A 27,529-nucleotide genomic window follows, 5' to 3' on the forward strand; every position below is an offset into this window, starting at 1 on the left:
TGGATTCCATTTTCTATTAAATAGTCTCGGAATCGTAAGTCCATATACTCTCCACCTCGATCTGATCGAAGTATTTTTATTGTTTTACCTAATTCGTTTTCTACTTCAGCCTTATATTCTTTGAACTTTTCAAGACTATTAGACTTATGATGTATTAGGTAAATATGACCATACCTTGAATAATCATCAATGAAGCTAATGAAATATTCATATCCACCTCGAGCTTTGACATTCATTGGTCCACAAAGGTCCGAATGTACGAGCTCTAAGGGTCCTTTGGCTCTTAGACCTTTTCCAGTAAAAGATCTCTTGGTCATTTTTCCTTCAAGACAAGATTCACAAGGAGGTAAAGTATTATTTTCTAACTGACTTAGAAGCCCACTTTTAACTAATCTCCCAATCCTATTGAGATTTATGTGACCAAGTCTTAAGTGCCATAAATAGGCATTAGAAGAAACTTTTTGTCTTTTATTCTGAGTTTCAGCTGTTCTGAATATTTCAGTATTTAAGACAAAATTTGCTCTGGTTGGTCTTAACTTATATAAGTTGTCTTCAAGTATAGCAGAACAAACTAGAATACCTTTATAGAAAACGAACGCTTCATTAATTTCAAAAGATATTCTATACATTTGTTCCAAAATACAAGAGATAGATATTAAATTTCTTTTCATTTGAGGTACATATAAGACATTCTTAAGTATGACATATCTATCTCTAAAAAACAACTTTAAATCTCCCACTGCTGAAGCTGAGACCATCTCTCCTGTTCCAACCTTGAGAGTGATCTCGCCTTCTGAAAGCTTTTTCCAAGAACTATTTTCCTGAAATGAGAAGCAAATATGGTTAGTGGCTCCTGAATCTAGTATCCAGGTACAATTTTCATATTCCACTAAACATGTTTCTACAACTAGTAAATCATATTTACCTTGTGTTTCCTTCTCTGCCTTTTTTTCTGCAAGGTATTTTGGGCAGTTTCTTAACCAGTGCCCGTTTTGGCCACAATGGTAACACTTACCTTTTTCTGCACCTTTCTTACCCTTGTTCTGTTTGGGAGTCTTTCCCTTTCCCTTCTTTTTTATTTGAGCATTAGGTTTTGAGGGTCCAGCTTTGGTTTTAGAGGACGATCCTCTTATAAATTTTCTTTTTGTGGTAGCAACATTTGCTTCCACTTGTTTTCCTTTACCCATAGTAAGGTTTTGGAATCGCTGGAGTTCATTCAGAAGGGTTGTCAAGTTAAATTCTATCTTGTTCAAAGACGCATTCGTTTGGAATGGAATGAAGCTCTTCGGAAGAGACTCTAAGATAAAACTAACTTGATTAACCTCTTCGATGGGACCACCATTCACTTCAGCGATGTTGAAGTGCATCATCATGTCCAGAACATGTTCTCTAACAGAGGTCCCTTCCTTCATACGCTTAGTGTAAATGTATTTGACTGCCTCGTGTCTTAAGGACCATTCTGGTTGCCCAAACATTCCCCTTAATGAATCCATAATCTCTTTAGCCGTGGCTAAGGATTCATGTTTCTTTGCCAATACATCAGACATGCTGGCAAGAATGTAGACACGGGCTTTTTCATTAGCTTTTATCCATCGATCATATGCATCCCGACTAGTTCGGTTAGCATTAGAGGCAGGGTTTTGAGGACATTCCTCAGTTAAGACAAATCTTAAATCGTCAACCACTAGTATTGTGTTAAGATTTGATTTCCAAGCCGCATAATTATCGCCATTAAGTTTTTCGGAAGCTAAAAGTTGAACTATTGAGCTATTCATGCTGAAAAACAAACATATTCTTTTTTAGGAAAAAACTATAATCATAAAAAATATCCAATCTAATTTAGCAATTACTAATAATGTACCCTTTCATTATTTGTATTTTGCAACAATATTTCAAAGGTTTAGAACAACCTTCTCCGAAGGGTAGTTGATTATTCCTCCTTTGAACCAAGACAATCTTGACTAGATGCTATCTCTAGAATAACTGCTTATTCTTTATAGCACTTAGTTATCGCTACTTTAGTCAAGAATATACTAACAACTTAGTAATTCTTGTAAGTGTTACCCACCATTTTCAGATTTCATAGATTAGAATCATTTATGAAAACTAATCTGAGAAAAACCTATCCAGATTTGGAGTTCGCGGTGTTCCGAATCCTATAATACAACCCTCCGAAGGGAACGTCGCTCCAGGGCAGACAAGCAGGCATATTATAGAAATCTCACGGTGCGACCTAATGGAAGAGACCGTGGGATGTGCTGCCACAAATCCCTCACCCACTTACTATGAACTACTTCCCCTATTCACCTTGATTTTGATCCATGCAAACACTCTCCGAAGGGAGGCCGCTCCTATGCACGGCACAAAGCCCTGCATGGACCTCACGGTGTGAACTCTTAGGGACACTAGAGCTAAAATACATTATTTTTCTCTAGTTGAAGTGTTCTAAAGAAAAAAATAGGGTAATCCAAGCTTCAAGATTTATATTTAGGCTAACTTAAACAAATCTTAAGTCTAGATAAAACATCCAAGTATAACCATTATACAGGATTTTAACCTATGATGTCTAGGTGAAAAACCATTTTTATTACCTCACACCTCTCACGAATGCTCATAAAACTAGGTTAACTAGGCTCAAGAACTGATTACGATCTCCAGGTAGGAGGTGTTCCGTAAACCGTCAACTTAAGAACCTCCAACCTTAGTCATCTTATCTGACTTGTTGACAAGATTGAACCAGGTGAGCCTTTTGTAACCAGTTTTACAAGATATCGACCTATTTCTATGAAAAATGGAAGATATGTTTAACCTAAGTGAGCATGCATTTAATCTTTATTATTGATTTTAAAAGTCTAATTTATTTTATAACACTTAAAAAAACTTTTAGACTTAATCAATCATTTTATCAATATATAAACTTATATAAACAATCAATTAATATGGATTTTAATTTATTTAACTTTAATTAAATCATATTTAATTAAATTAAATCAAACAATAATTAATTAATTTGATTAAATCATATTTAATCAAGAATAACTTAATTAATTAAATATATTAATTAATTTCCATATTAATCAATTAACATGCATACAATACAATATAACCTTTATATCATACATTTTAATGCATGAACATGTTAACCTATGGTGGGATTTTAAATCTATATGACATTCAAAATGCACATACAAATTTAAAGTAATTTAATCATACATCACATGCATAAATAAAAAAAAACACCCTAAAATGGACTGATTTTTGGCTCCTAAATTAAGCTAAGTACTAAATTATTACATAATTAATTTGGTGTAGTACAGAACCACTCCCAAAAACTTCGAACCGGCTGAAAAACCAACTGAAACCGCTTGAACCGGCCCAAAAACCAAATTTATTGGCTTGAACCGGCCCACTTAACTAAACAGGCCCTGGCGCACACGGGTCGGACACAGGCGGGCGCGAGGGCGAAGGCGGGCGCGTGCGGGTCGCGAAGCGGGTCAAGGCGGGTTTTCGGGTCTGTGACCTTCTTTTCTTCATTTTTTTTCAATTCTCTCACCCGGTTGAACCAGTTACAGCCTAACTTCAACTCTAATGACTTTTTTTATTTTAAAAAAAAATTACAAACACTTTGCAACAATAAAAATAAGCCATTAACAAGGCTAATTACAATAATTAGAACAAAAACACTTAATCTAGAGCCAAAATCATAATATATCTATTTTAGTTCAAACAAAAATTTATCTAATAAATATGAACCCACCACATGCAATTGGGTAAAAATGAAGCATGCTCTGATACCATATGATAGAACTAAGTCATGCACAGCGGAAAAAAATCGAATTTCGACCCTAATTGCCACAATTAACATGTAACCATAAACTAATCAAATTAGGGTTTTAAGAAATATTACCTTTGAAGCTTTCAAAAGGTTTGATATCTTCTTACCAATTCTAACCGAGACCACCACTAGTACTCAACTACTATCCTCTAGACAAAGAACCGAGTTGTGGGACCCAATTTTGTTGTAGAAAGTAATGGAGATAAAATGGGATTGAAAGTTTTTTTTTCTTTTGTTGAGATGATGAAAATGATAAAAGAGGCAAAAGTCCTTCAACATTTGAAAACACCTCTATTTATAACTTAATTACATGAAAAAATGCATGCAATTCATTTGCCAAATCTCAACACCTTTTTTATAACATAGGAATCAATGCACAACGTAGTTTAATGTTTTTTTTTACAAAACAAAATTAAGTATAAAACTTCTTGAGAAATTTATCGGTGATTGGGCCAATTCGTAATCCTTCTTGATCGATGATTTTGTATGCTCCAATTGTGAAAACTTTTTGACGATGTAGGGTCCGTCCCATTTATATGTGAATTTATTTCTCATATGTCTCGTCGTGATGATAGGTCTTCTTACTGCAAGCACTAACTCACCAAGAAGGACATGGCGGAGCATAAAGGGGAGAGTGACAGCAGCAAAAGTGATCGTCATTGGAAAAGACCTTTGAAGAAAGGGAAGACATCAGGTGATGAATCTTGTGGAAGGGGCTCGAGTGCTATGGGAATTCCCGATGTCCCACCATTGCTTTGCATCTTTTCCTTCTTTAATACTTTTCTTTTACTGTTCATCTTCTTCGTGAGCGATTTATCTATTGCTTATTTCTGCAATCACCTTTGGACGATCATCTTGAAGGACTTATAGATATAGATAGTGATGAATCACTAACTGGTTCTCATATGACTGATACGGCCATTGAGAAAGTTGGTATTTCGAAGACACCAGCTGCAAAACCAGCCGAGATGATTTGTTGAGACAAGATGAAAGTGGATGGCAAAGACATCGAGAATCCTCCCTTCAGAGGAGGTGCCTGTCCTACAGTGCCTTCAACGAATGTTACATCTATGACTGAACTTAAAGTGAACCTTAAGCTGCCTATATACCATTTTTATAACATAAGGATCAAGTCATAACGTAGTTCAATGGTTTTTTTTCATGTGACTGAACTTAAAGTGAACCTTAAGTTGCCTACGTACCCTTTTTATAACATAGGGATCAAGTCATAACGTAGTTCAATGGTTTTTTTTTCATGTGACTGAGACTGAACTTAAAGTGAACCTTAAGTTGCCTACGTACCCTTTTTATAACATAGGGATCAAGTCATAACGTAGTTCAATAGTTTTTTTTTTTTTTCATGTGACTGAACTTAAAGTGAACTTTAAGCTTCATACGTACCCTTTTTATCACATATGGATCAAGTCATAACGTAGTTCAATATTTTTTTTCATGTGACTGAACTTAAAGTGAATATTAAGCTGCCTACGTACCCTTTTTATAACAAAGGGATCAAGTCATAACGTAGTTCAATGATTTTTTTTCATGTGACTGAACTTAAAGTGAATCTTAAGTTGCCTACGTACCTTTTTTATAACATAGGAATCAAGTCACAACTAGTAGTTTAATGTTTTTTTTTACAAAACAAAATTAAGCATAAAACTTCTTGAGAAATTTATCGGTGATTGGGCCAATTCGTAATCCTTCTTGATCGATGATTTTGTATGCTCCAATTGTGAAAACTTTTTGACGATGTAGGGTCCGTCCCATTTATATGTGAATTTATTTCTCATATGTCTCGTCGTGATGATAGGTCTTCTTACTGCAAGCACTAACTCACCAAGAAGGACATGGCGGAGCATAAAGGGGAGAGTGACAGCAGCAAAAGTGATCGTCATTGGAAAAGACCTTTGAAGAAAGGGAAGACATCAGGTGATGAATCTTGTGGAAGGGGCTCGAGTGCTATGGGAATTCCCGATGTCCCACCATTGCTTTGCATCTTTTCCTTCTTTAATACTTTTCTTTTACTGTTCATCTTCTTCGTGAGCGATTTATCTATTGCTTATTTCTGCAATCACCTTTGGACGATCATCTTGAAGGACTTATAGATATAGATAGTGATGAATCACTAACTGGTTCTCATATGACTGATACGGCCATTGAGAAAGTTGGTATTTCGAAGACACCAGCTGCAAAACCAGCCGAGATGATTTGTTGAGACAAGATGAAAGTGGATGGCAAAGACATCGAGAATCCTCCCTTCAGAGGAGGTGCCTGTCCTACAGTGCCTTCAACGAATGTTACATCTATGACTGAACTTAAAGTGAACCTTAAGCTGCCTATATACCATTTTTATAACATAAGGATCAAGTCATAACGTAGTTCAATGGTTTTTTTTCATGTGACTGAACTTAAAGTGAACCTTAAGTTGCCTACGTACCCTTTTTATAACATAGGGATCAAGTCATAACGTAGTTCAATGGTTTTTTTTTCATGTGACTGAGACTGAACTTAAAGTGAACCTTAAGTTGCCTACGTACCCTTTTTATAACATAGGGATCAAGTCATAACGTAGTTCAATAGTTTTTTTTTTTTTTCATGTGACTGAACTTAAAGTGAACTTTAAGCTTCATACGTACCCTTTTTATCACATATGGATCAAGTCATAACGTAGTTCAATATTTTTTTTCATGTGACTGAACTTAAAGTGAATATTAAGCTGCCTACGTACCCTTTTTATAACAAAGGGATCAAGTCATAACGTAGTTCAATGATTTTTTTTCATGTGACTGAACTTAAAGTGAATCTTAAGTTGCCTACGTACCTTTTTTATAACATAGGAATCAAGTCACAACGTAGTTTAATGTTTTTTTTTACAAAACAAAATTAAGCATAAAACTTCTTGAGAAATTTATCGGTGATTGGGCCAATTCGTAATCCTTCTTGATCGATGATTTTGTATGCTCCAATTGTGAAAACTTTTTGACGATGTAGGGTCCGTCCCATTTATATGTGAATTTATTTCTCATATGTCTCGTCGTGATGATAGGTCTTCTTACTGGCAAGCACTAACTCACCAAGAAGGACATGGCGGAGCATAAAGGGGAGAGTGACAGCAGCAAAAGTGATCGTCATTGGAAAAGACCTTTGAAGAAAGGGAAGACATCAGGTGATGAATCTTGTGGAAGGGGCTCGAGTGCTATGGGAATTCCCGATGTCCCACCATTGCTTTGCATCTTTTCCTTCTTTAATACTTTTCTTTTACTGTTCATCTTTCTTCGTGAGCGATTTATCTATTGCTTATTTCTGCAATCACCTTTGGACGATCATCTTGAAGGACTTATAGATATAGATAGTGATGAATCACTAACTGGTTCTCATATGACTGATACGGCCATTGAGAAAGTTGGTATTTCGAAGACACCAGCTGCAAAACCAGCCGAGATGATTTGTTTGAGACAAGATGAAAGTGGATGGCAAAGACATCGAGAATCCTCCCTTCAGAGGAGGTGCCTGTCCTACAGTGCCTTCAACGAATGTTACATCTATGACTGAACTTAAAGTGAACCTTAAGCTGCCTATATACCATTTTTATAACATAAGGATCAAGTCATAACGTAGTTCAATGGTTTTTTTTCATGTGACTGAACTTAAAGTGAACCTTAAGTTGCCTACGTACCCTTTTTATAACATAGGGATCAAGTCATAACGTAGTTCAATGGTTTTTTTTTCATGTGACTGAGACTGAACTTAAAGTGAACCTTAAGTTGCCTACGTACCCTTTTTATAACATAGGGATCAAGTCATAACGTAGTTCAATAGTTTTTTTTTTTTTCATGTGACTGAACTTAAAGTGAACTTTAAGCTTCATACGTACCCTTTTTATCACATATGGATCAAGTCATAACGTAGTTCAATATTTTTTTTCATGTGACTGAACTTAAAGTGAATATTAAGCTGCCTACGTACCCTTTTTATAACAAAGGGATCAAGTCATAACGTAGTTCAATGATTTTTTTTCATGTGACTGAACTTAAAGTGAATCTTAAGTTGCCTACGTACCTTTTTTATAACATAGGAATCAAGTCACAACGTAGTTTAATGTTTTTTTTTACAAAACAAAATTAAGCATAAAACTTCTTGAGAAATTTATCGGTGATTGGGCCAATTCGTAATCCTTCTTGATCGATGATTTTGTATGCTCCAATTGTGAAAACTTTTTGACGATGTAGGGTCCGTCCCATTTATATGTGAATTTATTTCTCATATGTCTCGTCGTGATGATAGGTCTTCTTACTGCAAGCACTAACTCACCAAGAAGGACATGGCGGAGCATAAAGGGGAGAGTGACAGCAGCAAAAGTGATCGTCATTGGAAAAGACCTTTGAAGAAAGGGAAGACATCAGGTGATGAATCTTGTGGAAGGGGCTCGAGTGCTATGGGAATTCCCGATGTCCCACCATTGCTTTGCATCTTTTCCTTCTTTAATACTTTTCTTTTACTGTTCATCTTCTTCGTGAGCGATTTATCTATTGCTTATTTCTGCAATCACCTTTGGACGATCATCTTGAAGGACTTATAGATATAGATAGTGATGAATCACTAACTGGTTCTCATATGACTGATACGGCCATTGAGAAAGTTGGTATTTCGAAGACACCAGCTGCAAAACCAGCCGAGATGATTTGTTGAGACAAGATGAAAGTGGATGGCAAAGACATCGAGAATCCTCCCTTCAGAGGAGGTGCCTGTCCTACAGTGCCTTCAACGAATGTTACATCTATGACTGAACTTAAAGTGAACCTTAAGCTGCCTATATACCATTTTTATAACATAAGGATCAAGTCATAACGTAGTTCAATGGTTTTTTTTCATGTGACTGAACTTAAAGTGAACCTTAAGTTGCCTACGTACCCTTTTTATAACATAGGGATCAAGTCATAACGTAGTTCAATGGTTTTTTTTTCATGTGACTGAGACTGAACTTAAAGTGAACCTTAAGTTGCCTACGTACCCTTTTTATAACATAGGGATCAAGTCATAACGTAGTTCAATAGTTTTTTTTTTTTCATGTGACTGAACTTAAAGTGAACTTTAAGCTTCATACGTACCCTTTTTATCACATATGGATCAAGTCATAACGTAGTTCAATATTTTTTTTCATGTGACTGAACTTAAAGTGAATATTAAGCTGCCTACGTACCCTTTTTATAACAAAGGGATCAAGTCATAACGTAGTTCAATGATTTTTTTTCATGTGACTGAACTTAAAGTGAATCTTAAGTTGCCTACGTACCTTTTTTATAACATAGGAATCAAGTCACAACGTAGTTTAATGTTTTTTTTTACAAAACAAAATTAAGCATAAAACTTCTTGAGAAATTTATCGGTGATTGGGCCAATTCGTAATCCTTCTTGATCGATGATTTTGTATGCTCCAATTGTGAAAACTTTTTGACGATGTAGGGTCCGTCCCATTTATATGTGAATTTATTTCTCATATGTCTCGTCGTGATGATAGGTCTTCTTACTGCAAGCACTAACTCACCAAGAAGGACATGGCGGAGCATAAAGGGGAGAGTGACAGCAGCAAAAGTGATCGTCATTGGAAAAGACCTTTGAAGAAAGGGAAGACATCAGGTGATGAATCTTGTGGAAGGGGCTCGAGTGCTATGGGAATTCCCGATGTCCCACCATTGCTTTGCATCTTTTCCTTCTTTAATACTTTTCTTTTACTGTTCATCTTCTTCGTGAGCGATTTATCTATTGCTTATTTCTGCAATCACCTTTGGACGATCATCTTGAAGGACTTATAGATATAGATAGTGATGAATCACTAACTGGTTCTCATATGACTGATACGGCCATTGAGAAAGTTGGTATTTCGAAGACACCAGCTGCAAAACCAGCCGAGATGATTTGTTGAGACAAGATGAAAGTGGATGGCAAAGACATCGAGAATCCTCCCTTCAGAGGAGGTGCCTGTCCTACAGTGCCTTCAACGAATGTTACATCTATGACTGAACTTAAAGTGAACCTTAAGCTGCCTATATACCATTTTTATAACATAAGGATCAAGTCATAACGTAGTTCAATGGTTTTTTTTTCATGTGACTGAACTTAAAGTGAACCTTAAGTTGCCTACGTACCCTTTTTATAACATAGGGATCAAGTCATAACGTAGTTCAATGGTTTTTTTTCATGTGACTGAGACTGAACTTAAAGTGAACCTTAAGTTGCCTACGTACCCTTTTTATAACATAGGGATCAAGTCATAACGTAGTTCAATAGTTTTTTTTTTTTTCATGTGACTGAACTTAAAGTGAACTTTAAGCTTCATACGTACCCTTTTTATCACATATGGATCAAGTCATAACGTAGTTCAATTTTTTTTTTCATGTGACTGAACTTAAAGTGAATATTAAGCTGCCTACGTACCCTTTTTATAACAAAGGGATCAAGTCATAACGTAGTTCAATGATTTTTTTTCATGTGACTGAACTTAAAGTGAATCTTAAGTTGCCTACGTACCTTTTTTATAACATAGGAATCAAGTCACAACGTAGTTTAATGTTTTTTTTTACAAAACAAAATTAAGCATAAAACTTCTTGAGAAATTTATCGGTGATTGGGCCAATTCGTAATCCTTCTTGATCGATGATTTTGTATGCTCCAATTGTGAAAACTTTCAACGAATATTTCACGCTTTTAAGCTCAGTGCGAGTTGTGAAGTCATAACCCGCATTTGTCATCAATTTATATGCTTTTGGGTCAAATCCCTCAGTCATTCGTCTTTTTGGAAAGAATGCCTTTACGTTTTTTTTCTCAAATCTTTTTCTTAGGTTGTCGATCTTCTTCGTATACGGCTTGGAATACAAAGAGAAAGTTTGAGCAAGTCCACCATATTGAGTTTTGATGGAGTTTGCAATCATCTCCTCCAATTGCTTGACAGACAGAGATGCAATTGAAGTTGAATTTTGTGGTTGACTTTCTTGCACAATTGTCTTCCCTTTGTTAGCATTCTTGACAGTATGTGTGTGACTCCATTCAGCAGCGTCACGACTCTTAATATGATTCTTTAGCGATTCAATCTCGTAGTCTTTCTCTTCAAGTGCCTTCACAAGCATGTTGACCTGCTTTTCAAGCTCTGTCATTCTATTTTCGTTTGTATCCACGCCAGTCAACATAATTGACATTATAAAAGATGAGGTACCTCCCCATTTGGGTGTTTAGAAGATGTGTTTCTGAATCACAGAATTTTCTTTAATTACAATTCCACCTTTTAGTAGACTGAAATTTTGTTCCCAAATATTCTTTGCGACTTTGACGGGTGGCATATCTTCAGATGAATGAAATCTCCTTGAGCGGCTATGAGTATTTGGTCGCTTACTGATGTCGCCTAGAGCTTTGAAAGTGTTTCCTTAAAATGTCATGCTTTCTTTCGAGATGTTCTTTAAAAGAGAGAGATAAAAGGTAGAGATAATCCTACTGGGCGCGTCAAAATGTTCACACGAGATTTCGAAAAAATGTAATTCACAAAATTGAACTTTGATATATTGATGAATATTATAAATACAATATCTAATATTTAGACTTTTGATGTTTTCTCTCGAATACAAGTTAACAACTTAAGGCTTCTCGATCTTCGATCTTTAGAATGTTGTAGTTGCAAGTCGATTTGAACTTCGATCTTCTGAAATCTAAAAAAAATTAATCTTCAAGTCTTCAATCTTTCAGAAGATATTGATCTCGAGGTTGATATAGATTTACACGTCTTGAGAACTTGTAGAAGTTTGAATATTCAATTCTTCTTTCAATCCAAGATCTTGGATGACAAATGTCTCTATTTATAGAGAAATTTCATGAGTTTTAGGTGGACTTGAACCCATTTGTTTGTTGAACTCGGACTTGAACTCATTTGTTTGTTGGACTTGGACTTAAACCTATTTGTTTGTTGGACTTGGACTTGAGTTCATTTGTTTATTGGATCTAAATTGGATTTGGTTGAATACACATATCCAAAAATCCAATAAAAAAATAATTATCACAATATTTGGTGTGATGATGTGGTAAAATTTAATTGACTAAAATTTCATACTCTAACGGTCATGTTTCTTTAAATTTTGAAAAAACAAGAACAAAATAACAAAAGCAACTATATGTTTCTTTATCTAAAGAAGAGGGAGAAAAAGCAACAAAAACATTACAATACCTGAGATCGGAAGCTGAATATACAAATCATCAAATGTGTTCAAAGAAAGGAAAAAAGAAATGGTTAATAAATGCAAGGGCATGGACAAAGTTAATTTCAATTAAATAAGTTTCCTGCAATCAATCTCTATTAAAAATAACAATAAATAAATAAGGTGTCAGAATAGAGCCAAAGAAAAATGAAGCAATACAAATATGGTCTCACACTCTATTGGTTAACATTATAATATGAAGTTTTAAAAAGGGGTATGGCTTAGCTTAATTTTGAATTGACTTAATTTGATGAACGATTGTGTAATAAATATTATACCTTTCTTTTTCACGTCTCAAGCACTGTCCAGCAAAGTTGATTAAATTATCAAAATCCCCAATTAACACCAGAATGAGATCTAACCACGTGATTCACGCTTTTTTATTCCGCTTATCTTCAAGAATTTCGCTACAAAAAGCCCACTTGTCTGTGATGTCAAAGGATCAAAGCGTAAGGTTTTTGGTATTCCTCCGCTCTTACATGGCCAATTTCTGGCAACTTCTATCTCCTGCAACTCTAAAGGGTCGGAAAAAGAGGAATGAATGTCAGTCATAGGCCAGTTTGGAATGAACTTTTAAGTACTTTAAAACCTAGTAACCACTAGTCGTAGAGCTTGTTTGGAAATGAATTTCTACGAGTGTTTTTGGTCCAATGAGTTGAGAAGCAGTTAAAAAAATAATTGAAAAGTTGGACGTGTGAACTTCACTTCTTGTTTGGGTTAAATAGTTTGTGAGTCTCACCGGTACTAAACCTCAATTTTATACTTTGTCAACTCCTTGTATCATGAGCTTCAACAGTTTCTAACTCCTTCAAGCTCATTATTCTATTATCTTGCTCTAAACACTGCTAAGTACTTAAGAAAAATGTTTTTAAGATTCGAGTCTTGTCAAAGTTTAAGAAATATTAGTCTCATTCGTGAAATGCCAAATACTAGAGAAAACCTTACCTGCGGAAGCATTATCCTTGAGAAACTGTTCCACCACATCCTCGTTCTGTGCTACGGTCAGACTGACCACAAGAAAGATTACAGTTTAGTGTATGTCACGCATGTGTATGTGTTTTCTTCTTGATTTTTATATTATTTTGTGTGAAAAAAAGCTGCAGCCAGTGGAAAGAACCTGCAAGTGCTGTAGACAAGTATCCCACCAGATTTGAGCAACCTAAAACCATTGGCAAGGAGTCTTAACTGCAACAGAACAAAAGACCAACATATCATTCAAGACAATTGTACATTTAAGAATTCTTTTTATAGACAAAATGTCATTCAGAAGCTCTGAGTACAAGAAGAAAATTTAAGTAGTTTCCAAAGATGTTCTCTCTTTTCTTCTTTTTTTTTTTTAACCGTAAGTACCCTAACTAGTTTACATACACTTTGACCATTATATAAATGAATTTCTCATGAGACAACCTGTCTAACCCAACAACATGTAGGTATCAAGGAAACTCGTAAAATATTAATTCTTACGTAAGTGGTCACCATGGATTGAAGTCATAACCTCTTAACCCCTTATTGAGTGCTCCTTTTTTACCATTCGGCTAATCCATGATGGTTAAGATGCTCTCTTTCTATTAGTGAAGACTTTTCCAAACTTAAAGCGAAGGCAAGAGAGAGAAGATATTAATCACATTATTCCGAAGTTTTAGATTTAATAAGATCAAGGTGTCATCACATACTTGCCAGTGATAAGGAAAGGTAATCTATTATCCAACTATTGCCATTTTCATTTCTAATGCACGGACATCTAGTTTTAACATCTATGTTCTTTTAAAATTTAGCAAAAGACTGGGAAGATCCTAACAGTCATGCCTTATAGAGTCTGATTAACTTTACGAGTACCTGAAGTACAGTCAAATTATCTGTTCTCTCAGCGTCCAATACTCTGCGCTGAAACGATGTCCAACCCCAACTTTCAAATTTCTGGATATGCTTTATAGAGCCATCATGAGTGCACTCGGCATCCACTAGGACCTAATAAATGTCAACATCATCAATCCAGAAATTCACAGGACAGTACCAAAAGCACAAGAATGACAATTCTTAAAAAAAAGGAGAGGTGGAGAAGTAGGGAGGACAATAAGCAAAGCTCACCCTATCATACCCATAGCTCAACAACTCATTTTCTGGAGGGCTTCGGTAAATTTCACTCTTAGTGAACCCAACCACACCAGATTTCAGCCCATAAAAGATGAGTTCTGGATCCTGACCGCTCTGAACTAACTCCGCAGAAACAGTTTGTTTTGCTTTGGCTGTTTTTTTCCTTTCCTTCCAAGATTTTCTGGAGGTCCACTCCCTCAATCTGTCAACGCTATCTTCTAAGGTAGATTCACCTACATGAGACTAAACAGATCATAACTAATTAAAGAAACAGAAAGATGACTAGTGAATAGTTGCTCGTTACAATTTAATAATAATGATAAAGGTATTTAACGACAAGTGGTTACCAAATTTAGACTCTGAAGTAACATTCACGGGAGTGAGAGAAAACGTTGCTCCATCAGCAACAAAAAGTCGGCAAATATCACCAAGAGCATATTTTTGCAGCATTGTTCTACAAGCAGCTAAACGATGCTGTGAAACATCTACTCCGGTTACAGAACCCAAACCATCAAGAAGGTCTACGATCATGCAAAGTTTGGCCCCTGAATGTAATGACACGCACATGTGAGAACTAGATGACTGAATGATTAGTTATTCAAATATCTAATAATAAGTTGCACCAAACTTATTGTTCACTACACAGTGTGTTACATTAAATGAACATTTAACAGTGTGATACATAGACATTAATTTTATTCATTCGGGTAACTGAAACACTAAATTCACTTGCTCCACTCTAATTCAAATCTTGAGTTAAGACCATACTTTTGCTGTTCATCGTTATCAAAAAAATATGTGTATTTATATTTTATATGAATGGCCGGAAATCCTTTTCCTTTAACAACTTTTACAGTTAAACTTTCTAGACTATGCATCTATTGACGCCTTCCCCATTCAAGATGCTTCCAAATTTAAACTGAGTAAACGAAGGTCCCTTCTTTTAGCCTACATATTTTACTGATTGAGACATGAGAGGATCAAAAGTTCAAGTCTAGAACTTTTCATCCTTGGGGACCTTGCCCGTCACTAATCCAGCTTGGAATTTTGAGACTAAACGTCGCATAGAATTCTCAAGGTTGTTTATTTTATTTGAATGTGATTAAAACTGATGTAGGTATAGCACGGTTAAAATAGGTCCCCTGAGGTCCTGACTTAGTTGTCAACATTGCGAGGAAGAAAAAACTTTCCTGTCTATTCATATCCATTCTAAAAATATTAAATTGTTGGTGATTATACAATTTACACTATCGTTATTGTCCTCCTCCTTAGATGAACCTAACAATGAAGTTGGTAGCAATTTGACTGTTTTACATCACTTTGATCTACACATTGTGCATACTCTGCGGCGCGTGTATAACTAACTATTCATCAAAAAGCCAGAAAGAAGCATTACCTGGAGCTGCACAAAGATCGAGAACATGGTTTCCCGGTAAAATGTCCAAGGCAGTTACAGCAGCACCGGAAGCTGCATCTATCCCATATATCTGAATGAAAAAACAAATGGTAAATATTTATATTATACTTTATTTTTAATTGGTTATTGCCACCTATGCCAACTACACTTTGACTGTCTATTTATTGGGCCGTTTCATCGTTGAATGAAGTGCAAAGTTGCAATAGACAAATGTGCAAATTAATTTACTCTTCCATTTACAACAATTATGGTATCAAAGAAGAAAAAAAAAAGACTCAGAATCAAATGTACAACATCGAACATTCAGAATCCAATTACATCTACGTTAGGCAGCAACATTAAATCCTGGAGTTATTCACTTCCTCGATCCAATTTACTGAATTGTATGAAAAAAATGCCAAAAGGAAAACTGATATAAGCAACTCTTTCCCACACGTGCATTATTCGTAAGCAATAACTTACAGATAAAAATTTCACAAATCCCGAATTACCAAGGACCCAAAGCTGATGTTGAATTTCCTCACCTTTCCTGTTTTGTAAGCATGAGAACCAGCAATTTGCACATCAGGCGGAAGCGAATAGAATCCAGGCAGCCAACTGACTTTCTCAAGCTTGCACTTGATCTCGTCCTCTATCTCCTCGACATCGGCTTTATAACCAGGCTTCAACCTTGCCATTGAGACAAATTAAACAAAACGGATAACCAAAAACATAAACCACCAATTGGAATTAATTGAGCATCGAAGTACCTGACATAACGAGGAGTGGAATCAGTAGCGGAGTAAATGGAAGGGTCCAGACCATTCTCCTTAAGAAAATCAAGAAACGCCGCTGGCAACGGCGATGTAGAAGGTTCCTCCATAGATTAGGACTATAAGGCAAAGCCGAAATCAATGGAAGAAAGAAAGTGGAGAGGATTTGAATCTTGAACTAGGGTTTACAACGGTCGCGGCGATTCGTAGAACTGGGAATGTGGGTTTTGAAACCGCGTTTCCGGGACGCGATTTTGTGTCACTGTTTCGTCCCGTGAAAGCCCGCCTGCTACTTTTCCATTTTTATTTATATGCAATATGCCAAAGTTAATTAGTAGAGTGAGGGAGGGTTTCGGGCCGTTTTTTAATTATTACAGCCTCCTAAGTTTATAATAGTTGCAACACATTTCTAAAATAACAAAATAAATTAAAATATTTACAAAATTTATATTCTAACAGTTTATTATATGATAGAATTTGTTATAAATTTTAAATATTTTGTAAAATCTGTTGTTTTTAAAAAAAATCTAATAATTTATGTTGTAGAGTAAATTATCTAGTAATAGTATATTTAGATGTAAATTACTTTTTGTTTGAGAAAAAAATATTCAACATCTAATAGAAAGAAAAGGATTATGAACTAAATTTGTACTAAATTGTATTTTACATAGTAATAACTAATAAGTAGTTATTAACATCTTAAATAGTCATTCCTCTTAATGTTCTAATGGTACATTAATTTTAGTTTATAAATTCGTTTGAATGGTATAAATAACTATGATTATAAAATTCGTTTTCATTTAAAAATTGTTATATAATTGATTTAAGATAAAAACATGTTAGATTTTCAAAACTCACTTCATATACCACTGTACATATTTGTGTACCACTATATATATTCGTCTCGAACAAATATAGCTTGTGCTTGCAATGGTGGTAGGGCTTGAATTATAAGAACAATAAAAATAAAACTAGAGTTTATGTGTTCACTTATTTCTGCTTGTTAACATTTTCATCCATATTTATATATAATTTTTAGTTTGACTTTAATGGTTTTTATTGTGACCGAAGACAATAAATTGTCATTAATATAAATATTATATAAATAATTAGCACTTTATCACACTTATAGTTTTTAAAGTATTTATTTATTAATTTTATAATATTTTGATAAAAATATTTACAAAATATATTAAAATATTGTAGACAAAAATGTATGATATATTTCTATCCTATCTGTTATAAGTAAATTGTGTTATTTGTAAACATTTTAAAAGTAGTTTTCTCTACCAAAGTATATATTTTGCATTCTTTTATTGATTTTTATATACAATTTTATCAATATTCTTATATGAAATTAAAACATCAACAGATTCATCGATGTCAAAGTTTCAAATATTTGTTGTCCATAACCAAAGTTGAATTCTATACATTTCCACTTTATTTTTAGAATCTTAATTCAAATTAAAACGTTGAATCCCTAATCTCATTTTGATATCTTTTTAGGGAAAAAAATTAAATTACTAATTTTCTTCTTCTACTTTTACATATTCAATTTTCCTTTTAATATTTTAAATGAACCTTAAGATAATATATAAAGTGAAGAATTGTAAAAAAAAAAAAGACAAAATATTTAAATTTGATGGCAATATAATTTGAATTTTAAGGGAAAAATAAAAAAAAATGAGCGACTTTCCAAAATATTTACTAATTTATAACAAATTTTATCACGGATAGTAAGTTTGTAAATATTTTAATTTATTTTGCTATTTAAAAAAATGTCACTAATTTTAGGTATAAAGAGCTTGTTATTTATTTTATTTAGTATTTTTCAAAACCAACTTCCAATCTCTATTTAAATTTAGTTATTCAATTACGTTTACTGTATTTTATTAAAAAAGTAATAATAAATATTCATCCAAAAAGAAAAACTATCTCTACCCATTTTTAAAAATAACAAAATAAAATATAATATTTATGTACTAGCAAAATTTTAGAATTTTGAATTTATCCACTAATAGATTTATATCACTGTCTATAAACAAAGTAAATCATCAATATATTAACATATCATTTTTTATTAGAGATGGAAAACGAGACATTTTTATATATATATCACTAACAATTTTTTTTGTTATATTTAACCATGTTTGGCTTTAAATAATTACACTGTTAAAAGGTTTAAGAGTGAAGAAATGTGAATGATTCCTCAGAAAAAAAGAATGTCAAAATAGAATAACAAAAATAGAAAAGTAATGAGGCGTGAATGGAAGGAAGAAAGTTAAGAAGCAAAAAGCAACAAAGTAAAAGCGAACCCAACCCGTGACTTGAACAAAACATACACCTATAGACAAAAATAACAAACATAACACACCACTACACAAGAAAGAGTCCAAATTAAATTCACACAAAACGACTGAAATCAAATCTTCAACAATATACCAAAAAGAATTAAACCTTTACAAAATTAGGTTCGTCATTATCACAAGCAATCCATCAAATCAAACCCAATTAATTAAAGTTGGCCGACTATGTAAATGCCCACACCAATCTAAAAAGTTACACTATCAACAAAAAATTTAAAATTAGGAATCCGATTCATCGTTTTCCACTGCCAATGAAACAAGCCAATGCCATCATTCTTCAATTGAGGAAGTGGAGTCATCTCCAACCCAATCCCACTCCCTCTTTTTTCTCCGGCAGGTGTTGCAAAACGACATGTCGTCCTACAAACCAGCAACGATCGGAATCATATCTCACTATAAAAAGAAATTTCAACGTTCTTCTTCGCCATCAGAATTTACCGGCTGTTTCCGCCGCCGTTCTTCTCCCGCCGCAGTCTCCAACTTTAAAAACCGCCCACGGATTTCGAACCGCCGGAATTCGCCCTCCAATCATGGGCTCCCTCGATAGGTCTCCAATCTCTTTATTATAATAATTTCAACCTTTTACTCCCCCTACCGTTTCCATCTTTTTTATTCCAATGAATGCTAATACGATTCTCCTTCTTCCATTTGGATTTCTTTTCTGTTTTCTCGTTTTCAGCAGTTCCGATTCCGGAATCGTCACCGTCGACGTCAAAACTGCCGATAATCTGCTCCATTCCGGCTACGCTTTTCTCGACGTCAGGTTGATTTTGTGTTGGTTTTTTTCTTGGTATATTTCGGTTGATTTTGCTGAGATTATTGGTGTGGATTTTGGTTAGGACTGTTGAGGAGTTTAAGGAAGGGCATATGGCGACGGAGAGGATTGTTAATATTCCATATCTGTTAAATTCTCCTAATGGTGAACTATTTTTAATAATCGATTCCATATTCCCTTGATGTTCCCTTCTTTTTTTTTTCCGGTAAGGTGACTGACATTTGCGGCGGTGATATGTTCAGGTAGGGTGAAAAATGCTCAGTTTCTGGCGGAAGTATCGGCCGTATTTAAGAAAGACGACCGCCTCGTCGTGGTAACTTCATTTCTCTCTTAAAAAGCTTTTCCACTATTTCTTTAGTATGTTTTCTTTTCACTAAATATTAGTTAAATTATGACTCCAATCTCTAAAAATTCCTATCTGTCGTCCATGTTAAATCCAAAAAGCATCCATAAAGTATAAATTACATTAAGAAAAAACGTACCAAGTGTATGTCACCTAAATATCTAATCAACCAAATCTCTCTCTCTATATATATTGAAGTGTACGCATGATGAATTAATTAGAATTTAGAAGAATGGTTGTAAATGAAAAAATTGGGTTTATACAAATTATTGTGTCTATATATTTTTTATAGATAAAATTTAAAAAATTAATACATTTTATAAATATTCTGATTTCGACTATATCTGAAACGTCTCTACAAAATTTAATATTTGAAATGCTATTTATTTAGCAAATTTAGAGAATTATTAAAAATTAAAGATTTGAATGAAGTAGGTAACATTATTGTTCCTATACATTTAAATTCAATTGATTTATTAGAGGTAAAATATTACATAACCCTTTTTTTTCATTTAATATATCGTCTGTCGTTAATTTTTTTAAAATTTAATATTTAATCTATTGTTAACTTGTTAATTGTAGATACATATTGTAAATGATTTATATTTTGAAGATTTGAAAATTTAAATATCACTGGAACGTGTGTTTTAAAGATTAATGATATGTGGATGGTTGAGCATTTAAATTATAATAAAATTTGGAAATGGTCATGGTAGTTAAAAAATAGAGGAGGCTTGATATTATATACTATTAATTAGTCAATTGACATTAGATTATATATTCAAGTAATTGTTATAATCTATTTCATCCCATCTCATTGAGTTGAGTCTTTACAAAATCAAAATTTATCCATTGTCGTGTCAATTTTTATGCACAATGTTGCAAATGACGTTAGGTATAGCTTCCAATTTGTGTACATTGATTAAAATATAAGGGTATAGCTAATTAAAATTCCATCTTAGATTTCTTAGTATTTTGTGGATTTTAAACCATGATTTTAATAGGGTTGCCGGAGTGGTGTAAGATCATTGCTCGCCATTGAAGAACTCCAGAATGATGTAAGTTATACGCAAAATATTACTTTGATAGCTATTAGTTGGATTTTATTTCATATATAAATTAAGAATCTGTAATTATTTTCATACAATCTTCAATATGCTTAATTTTCATGTTTTTTTTTACATCCCTAGATGGTTTTTTAAAAGCTAAATTAAAATTTTATCAAACTTAAAATTCATCCAATAATAGTCTATATCTTATGATATAGTTAGAGTGTCTTGTAAATAAGATTTTGATTAAATTTTAAATTTCATCCAAACTAGAAAAACTGAATTGACCATGAGCATTTAACTGATGGATGAATTATATGACGTGAATTGAGATTGCAGGGTTACAAACACTTGAAAGATTTAGGTGGAGGACATCTAGCTTGGTTGGATAATGCATTACCGGTAGCTAACCCAATCGAGAAGCTAACAAATGATCCAAAAGTAATCGAGGATCGTAAAACTAATGAACTGTGATATGACCTACATGCTTGTGATTGTGTTTGATGCATATGTTTGTATTCATAATTTGCATCAAATCATTATTAATGTAACATCTTCCGCGATGAATAAACTCTTTTTCATCTTTAATTTTCTTTGTAGTTTAACTTTTCCGTTGCTATGATATTTATGAATCTATTATTCTACATCGATCAAAGTATAGAATATAAGAAACTTCTCTAAGTTATCACCGAGCTAATATTTTATTTTATAGCGATATACATGATTTAGAAATTGGGTAAGATTGAGATTGAGAAATACGTTTTGAACCAACACAAAAACTTGTTGAGTTGGTTATCTAAAAAGTTTCAACCTGACTTCCAACGTTATTTAGATATTAGTTATTTTCATAATATATTTAAATCTAACTAAGTGGAAGCTTTCTCATGACAATTTTTGTTTGTAATTACAAGTTGATGAACCTTTTTAATCACGCAACTCTCGGTTAAGATTTAAGGTTTGTTTGTCGAGTGATATTTGTTTTTACCTCTTTTTGTTTTTCTCCTTTTTAAATTTTAAAATTTATGTCAAAATTAATTTAGTTCAACTGATGTAATAAACTCTCCCATGTTAATTCAATACGTTTGAAACAAAAAAAAGAAAAGAAATCCAAAGTTGTTTAAAATATATTTTCCATGACTTATTTTATATCACATTCAAACGGGGAAAACTGTCCACACGAAGACGACGCCGTATCAAGTAGTTAGTTTTCTTTCTCGAATGTCCTTTTGGCCCGATCAGTCTATCAAAGAAGACTATTACGTGGGGTCTTGTGATTCGTTTTAGAGGACCAACCTATCACATTGCGAAGCACCAGATTGGATCCCCTTTGGCTCAGCGAACAAGCAAAGGTTTGCAGGGAAGATCGAAGTGTTGCGTTAGCGCCAGATTCATCTTTCGTAGTTCTACCTCTTCAACGATGGTGCTCGAGGTTTATTCCATCTTTCAATTTCTGTTTTTCCTTTTTCAATATTTGATTTTGCTTAAAGTTGCCGAGTTTTCATTCTCTAAATTTCAGGACGATGTGATTTTCCTGCTATTGTTTTTCGCAAGTTAGGGTTTTACTAATGTGACTTTCGTTGTCTCGATTGACTCAGGCGACTATGATCTGTATTGACAATTCCGAATGGATGCGTAATGGCGATTACGCTCCTTCAAGATTTCAAGCTCAAGCAGATGCCATCAATCTTATTTGTGGAGCTAAGACGCAGGTAACTGATCTTGAACTCGTCTCTTGATTTCTCCTAGTTGGCGGGAGTCTCTAGAATTGAAGAAGATTCTGCATTATTGATCAATTGGGATTCTGTTGCATTTTCTTATTTTATCATCTGAACACCGCATGGTGGCTGCTCACTCCCTCTGTAGCTCATGATTTCGGGTCAAATTTTGTAGCGTGTCTGGTTATGTACATCCACATTCAGACAATTGTTCTGTTAGAAGAAGTGCCATCGGAGGCTTTTTGTATTTGGAATATGCTTCTAGTGACAAGTCTCTGTATGTTTCTCCAATGATTGCTATTCTGATTGTGAATGAACTTGTTTATGCTCTGACAGTCTAATCCAGAGAATACGGTTGGGGTTCTCACAATGGCGGGAAAAGGTGTTCGTGTGCTGGTTACGCCCACCACTGACCTGGGCAAGATACTGGCATGCATGCACGGTTAGTTGCATTTGTTATAGTTCTTGTAGTTTGTGGCATTGCGACCTACCACCCACCAGATACCAATCTGCTGTCATTGAGTATTGCCATTTTTCTGTTTTTCTTCCTCATTTCTTTTGTTTTCAATATAAAAATCGGGGCTCCTTTTGAATGATGGTTTAGGATTCAATTTCTTATATTTGTATCGTTATCGAGTGGAAGTCACACCAGTTTCTCTTGGAGTCCTGGTTATTTCTGGACTTCAAAGCATTATATTGTTGGATAGTAATTGCCTAGTTCATATTGCTTTCTTCTACAATGTATTAGTCTTAGTCTATCTCTGTATATTTTAAGTCATTGAAACTATCCCAAACGTTCAATATAGGTTTGGAGATAGGGGGTGAGATAAACCTAGCAGCTGGCATCCAGGTGGCTCAGTTGGCTCTTAAGCATCGTCAGAACAAAAAGCAGCAACAAAGGATTATAGTTTTTGTTGGCAGGTACGTGCTTTTAATTTTTTTTACCCTCTCAAGCATAGGGGTGTTTATGCTTAGGTTAGATTTGGTTGAATGATGTTTTGAATTACACGTTCGCATAACCCTCGCTGATTGGTGAACCTCACAATAGCCTGTAATGATTATACTCTGTTGGCTCCAGTAATTTGGGCTATTCACCCTAAATACAAATCTAATTTATTTTTAAAAAGAAACTATGCAGTATCAAGATGAAAACTGATGAACTAACAATTTACTCAAACTGTCAGAAATCACGTAGATTTGATGTCCACACTGATATTTATTACCATCAACGTAGAAATGTAATTTTAACTTTCCAAAACTAAGTTCTTAATATATTCTAATTTATCATTACTCAATGTCTGATGCAGTCCTGTCAAACACGAGAAAAAGTTACTGGAGATGATTGGAAGGAAGTTGAAGAAGAACAATGTGGCCCTTGACATTGTTGATTTTGGCGAAGAAGATGATGGCAAACCTGAGAAACTGGAAAGTCTTCTGGCAGCTGTGAATAGTAATGACACCAGTCACATTGTTCATGTTCCTGCTGGTCCAAATGTGCTCTCTGACGTACTCATCAGGTTGGGTTTTGACTCTGTTCTATTTCAAGATCTTTTGTATTTTTTGTGTTATAACACACTTCTTATTCTGATTTTATGTTTTCGAATTTGATTTCAGTACTCCTATCTTTACTGGAGATGGCGAAGGTGGAAGCGGTTTTGCAGCAGCTGCAGCAGCAGCTGCTGCCGGTGGCGTATCTGGTTTCGATTTTGGGGTTGATCCCAACTTAGATCCTGAACTTGCCCTTGCTCTTAGAGTTTCAATGGAAGAGGAGAGGGCCAGACAAGAGGCAGCTGCGAAAAAGGCTGCAGAGGAGAATACAAAGCAAGAAAAAGGAGCTGAGCAGCCATCTGGCTCACAGGATGCAACTATGACCGAGCGCTCTGGCCTTGCGACTAGTGATGCTGAAAACAAGGCTGCTGATTTAATGGTCAGTATAGCTGAAAATTGTATTGTATTACTGCATGTTTTTATTTTATTATTATTATGGTCAATGATCCGGTGCATTCTGGGTTGTATCTATCTAGATGCTCCTCATCTCTTCACCACACAAAAACAAGATTAAAACTTATTTTTTAAAAACGTAATTTTTATTTTACTTTTGTGTGGTGGAGCATTCGGGATGCACCCAAGTTTTTTCCTATTATTATTTTGCTTGACTTGTCTTCTAAAATCTAACTGTTCAGAGTAATATGATTTTAACCTTTAGCCTCTGAACAGATTGATCCCTTTCCTCTATTCTAATTTGAATATCTTCACTACCCTTTGCAACGTATGTAATTGCCAGAAAGTTTAAAACAATTCTTATTATTTGAGATGATTCTGGATTATAGGATGATGAGAATGCACTGCTACAACAAGCCCTTGCTATGTCAATGGATAATCCTTCTGGTACCAGTGACATACGAGATATTGACATGTCAGAAGCAGCATCAGACGATCCTGAGTTGGCACTTGGTTAGTCTTTGGTGTTTCACACTTTCACCTTTTCCCAATTTTTAGGTTTTCATGACTCATGAGTGCATACTTGTCTGTTTTATCTCCGTCTACCATCTTTTTATTACTGGAGTTTCTAAAGAAAACTTCTGAAAAGGATTACCAGACTATCGAATAGGCTGCATAAAACTACTAATTTTTTGTGACCTGTTGGTGATTAATAAGAAATTAAGAGTAACGGACTAGAGGAATCCAATGTTCCATTATGATAGTTGACCGTTGAAGAAGCTCAAATTAAGAATAACTTGCCTCTTTTCAAGAGTGTTGAGCATTTATTAGCAAGATAGACAATTAGACATTGTACAAGTAACTGCGGGCCTAACATTTGTTAGACTTATATTTTTACATTTAGAACAATAAATTTTGGAAACATAATACACTATGCTTATTTTTTATGCACGTCTTTGAACTGATGGTATTATTTAGAAAAAATGTATATCTTAATGCTGAGTTCGTTGCCTGGATTTTCTATAAGTGATGTGCCATGTTGTGTGGTATCCATATTGTAATTCTTAACTTGATGGTTAGACTTGATAAATATATTTTATACATGTGTCCATACAAAACCATCTATCTGATAGTTGGCTTGCAGCTCTTCAATTGTCTGTGCAGGAAGGCTCCAGTGATTCGTCAAGCCAGACAGATATGAGTAAATTGTTGGCCGATCAGTCTTTTGTGTCTTCTATTCTTGCTTCGGTATGTTTATATAACTTCAGCTTTTCTCCCTCAGTTTTCTTTTCTATATTGAGAAATTTAAGCTGCTCGTTTTGGTTTTTCCTGCTTCTAGTCAAATACTAACAAGATTTTTTCTCCCCAGCTTCCCGGCGTAGATCCAAATGATCCCTCTGTAAAAGATTTGCTTGCTTCCATGCAAAGCCAAGCAGAGGTGAGTCGTGTAAACTTCTGCAAATCTAACCTGATTAAGTTGCAAAGATAGTTGTTTTTATCAGAGGGCGTGGTAAAGTAGTTTAGAGCCCCTTTTATAACCATTTTACTTTTTATTTTTAAAATTAAGCTTATAAATGACTCTTTATTAAAAAAATCAAGTAGTCTTTATTTTTAGAATTTGATTAGAAAGTTTGGTTTTTATAAGAAAGTGAAAATGATAATAGGAAATTGGGAGCAAACAAGCATACATTTCAAAAACGGAAAACTAAAATCGTAGCCTTTGCTTGATATAACCATTTGGGTTTAGTTTCACGAGTTTCATTTTTATTATTCAAATTTGAAAAATGAGACAATAGACACTACTTTCACCTATTAATTTCTTTATTTTATTTCATATATTTAGTTAGAAAAGATGTAAATCATGGTAGAGAAGTTGTTGGATTACAAGTACAATTTTCGAAAACCAAACTCTAAACAGTTATCAAAAGACAGCTTTATAAGCTCTATCTTCACAATTATAAAACTAATGGTTATAAAATGAGTCGAAAGTTATTAACTAACATTCACGATGTGTTATAGTACTACACCATCATTTTCCTGAATAAGACGTCACCTTTTGTCTTTCAATTAGATGTGTTGACCCTTCTATCTTTCGAATATATTGCATTAACTAAAGATTTTCGACAATAACTAGTCAATGAAGACATGAATAAATGAATTTAAACAAAGAATTTTCTTTTACACATGCGTCATTGTCGGGTGCAGGATAAGAAAGACGAAGAGAAATCATCAAAGGAAGACGAGAAATGAGGTATTTCAAGTTGGATTTGCAGCCAGAATTCACAAATGTCTAGGAAGATGACTACTATCAAATTCCTCACCATTCTCACCCGTTTCTAAATTGTTATCTTTTGATGGTAAAATATACGGTATCATCAGCAGTGTGCCTTCCTCCATTCTGGATCTTCATATCTTGTTCATTGTCAAACGAAGGCCGTACAAGTCCTTCATTGTGAGAGTAGGAGATATCCAGCTGCTTCCTCCGAACATTACTTTCCTTTCTACTTTTCACTTCCTCATTCAACACATTTTGTTTATTCAATGAAAGTCATATGTTTGTCAGAAACAAAATAGGTTTGACTATAAGTTATATCTTAAGTTAAAAGTTTGGGCTTTGTGTTTATTTGAAGTTAGACGTTTTACTCCATATTTAGTCCAACGAATTCGTTCATACATCAACATCAATTTCACTTTTTATTAAACTCCTTCCACTATAAGTTCTACGTCTCAACAATGGTTTAGATTTCACCATTCTGCCACTTCTCTCGAACAAGTTCTTAAACTTAGGTAATAGCTAATTTTGGCTCTCATTAGAGAGCGTAGATTTTACTGGAAGTGACAATTTCTTTTAGATATTTATTATTAATGATATAATATAAATACGTATTTTAAATAAAATAAATTGGTATTTTTCAATTAGACCCCTTTCTACAATAATTCTTTGGTTCATATCTGCACGTTTTCCTTCAGAATTAAATTTTGTTCTCTTCAAAGTCGAA

The 27,529-nt window shown here is 34.2% G+C and overlaps 3 protein-coding genes across 4 annotated transcripts; 2 read left to right on the plus strand and 1 right to left on the minus strand.

Annotated features, from left to right (window-relative positions):
• Window positions 1-7,469: 7,469 nt before the first annotated feature.
• LOC101221513 lies at window positions 7,470-16,634 on the minus strand. Its single transcript, XM_004134809.3, has 9 exons — window positions 16,339-16,634; window positions 16,114-16,258; window positions 15,569-15,659; window positions 14,520-14,717; window positions 14,167-14,405; window positions 13,915-14,046; window positions 13,196-13,263; window positions 13,024-13,085; window positions 7,470-12,593 (listed from the first exon to the last, which is right to left on the minus strand). The coding sequence occupies exons 1-9, from the start codon at window positions 16,449-16,451 to the stop codon at window positions 12,436-12,438; spliced, it is 1,206 nt and encodes a 401-aa protein (XP_004134857.1). The 5' UTR covers window positions 16,452-16,634; the 3' UTR covers window positions 7,470-12,435.
• Window positions 16,635-18,844: 2,210 nt separating this feature from the next.
• LOC101221593 lies at window positions 18,845-21,522 on the plus strand. Of its 2 annotated transcripts, none has more exons than XM_011659751.2 (6): window positions 18,845-19,254; window positions 19,390-19,470; window positions 19,547-19,626; window positions 19,725-19,795; window positions 20,830-20,883; window positions 21,214-21,522. In XM_011659751.2, exons 1-6 carry the CDS (start codon window positions 18,959-18,961, stop codon window positions 21,346-21,348), a joined length of 717 nt encoding a protein of 238 aa, XP_011658053.1. In that variant the 5' UTR covers window positions 18,845-18,958; the 3' UTR covers window positions 21,349-21,522. The 2 variants fall into 2 exon arrangements, with proteins under 2 accessions (XP_011658053.1, XP_011658052.1); XM_011659750.2 differs by having other exon boundaries at window positions 18,848-19,254; window positions 19,387-19,470.
• Window positions 21,523-22,143: 621 nt separating this feature from the next.
• On the plus strand, window positions 22,144-27,232 carry LOC101221273 (26S proteasome non-ATPase regulatory subunit 4 homolog). The gene is made up of 10 exons (XM_004134808.3): window positions 22,144-22,303; window positions 22,470-22,583; window positions 22,926-23,031; window positions 23,396-23,510; window positions 23,897-24,106; window positions 24,204-24,516; window positions 24,920-25,043; window positions 25,675-25,778; window positions 25,900-25,968; window positions 26,736-27,232. Exons 1-10 carry the CDS (start codon window positions 22,292-22,294, stop codon window positions 26,778-26,780), a joined length of 1,212 nt encoding a protein of 403 aa, XP_004134856.1. The 5' UTR covers window positions 22,144-22,291; the 3' UTR covers window positions 26,781-27,232.
• Window positions 27,233-27,529: the final 297 nt, after the last annotated feature.

Source organism: Cucumis sativus, chromosome 6, assembly GCF_000004075.3.
Source record: "Cucumis sativus cultivar 9930 chromosome 6, Cucumber_9930_V3, whole genome shotgun sequence".
In the NCBI taxonomy this organism is placed as follows: domain Eukaryota; kingdom Viridiplantae; phylum Streptophyta; class Magnoliopsida; order Cucurbitales; family Cucurbitaceae; genus Cucumis; species Cucumis sativus.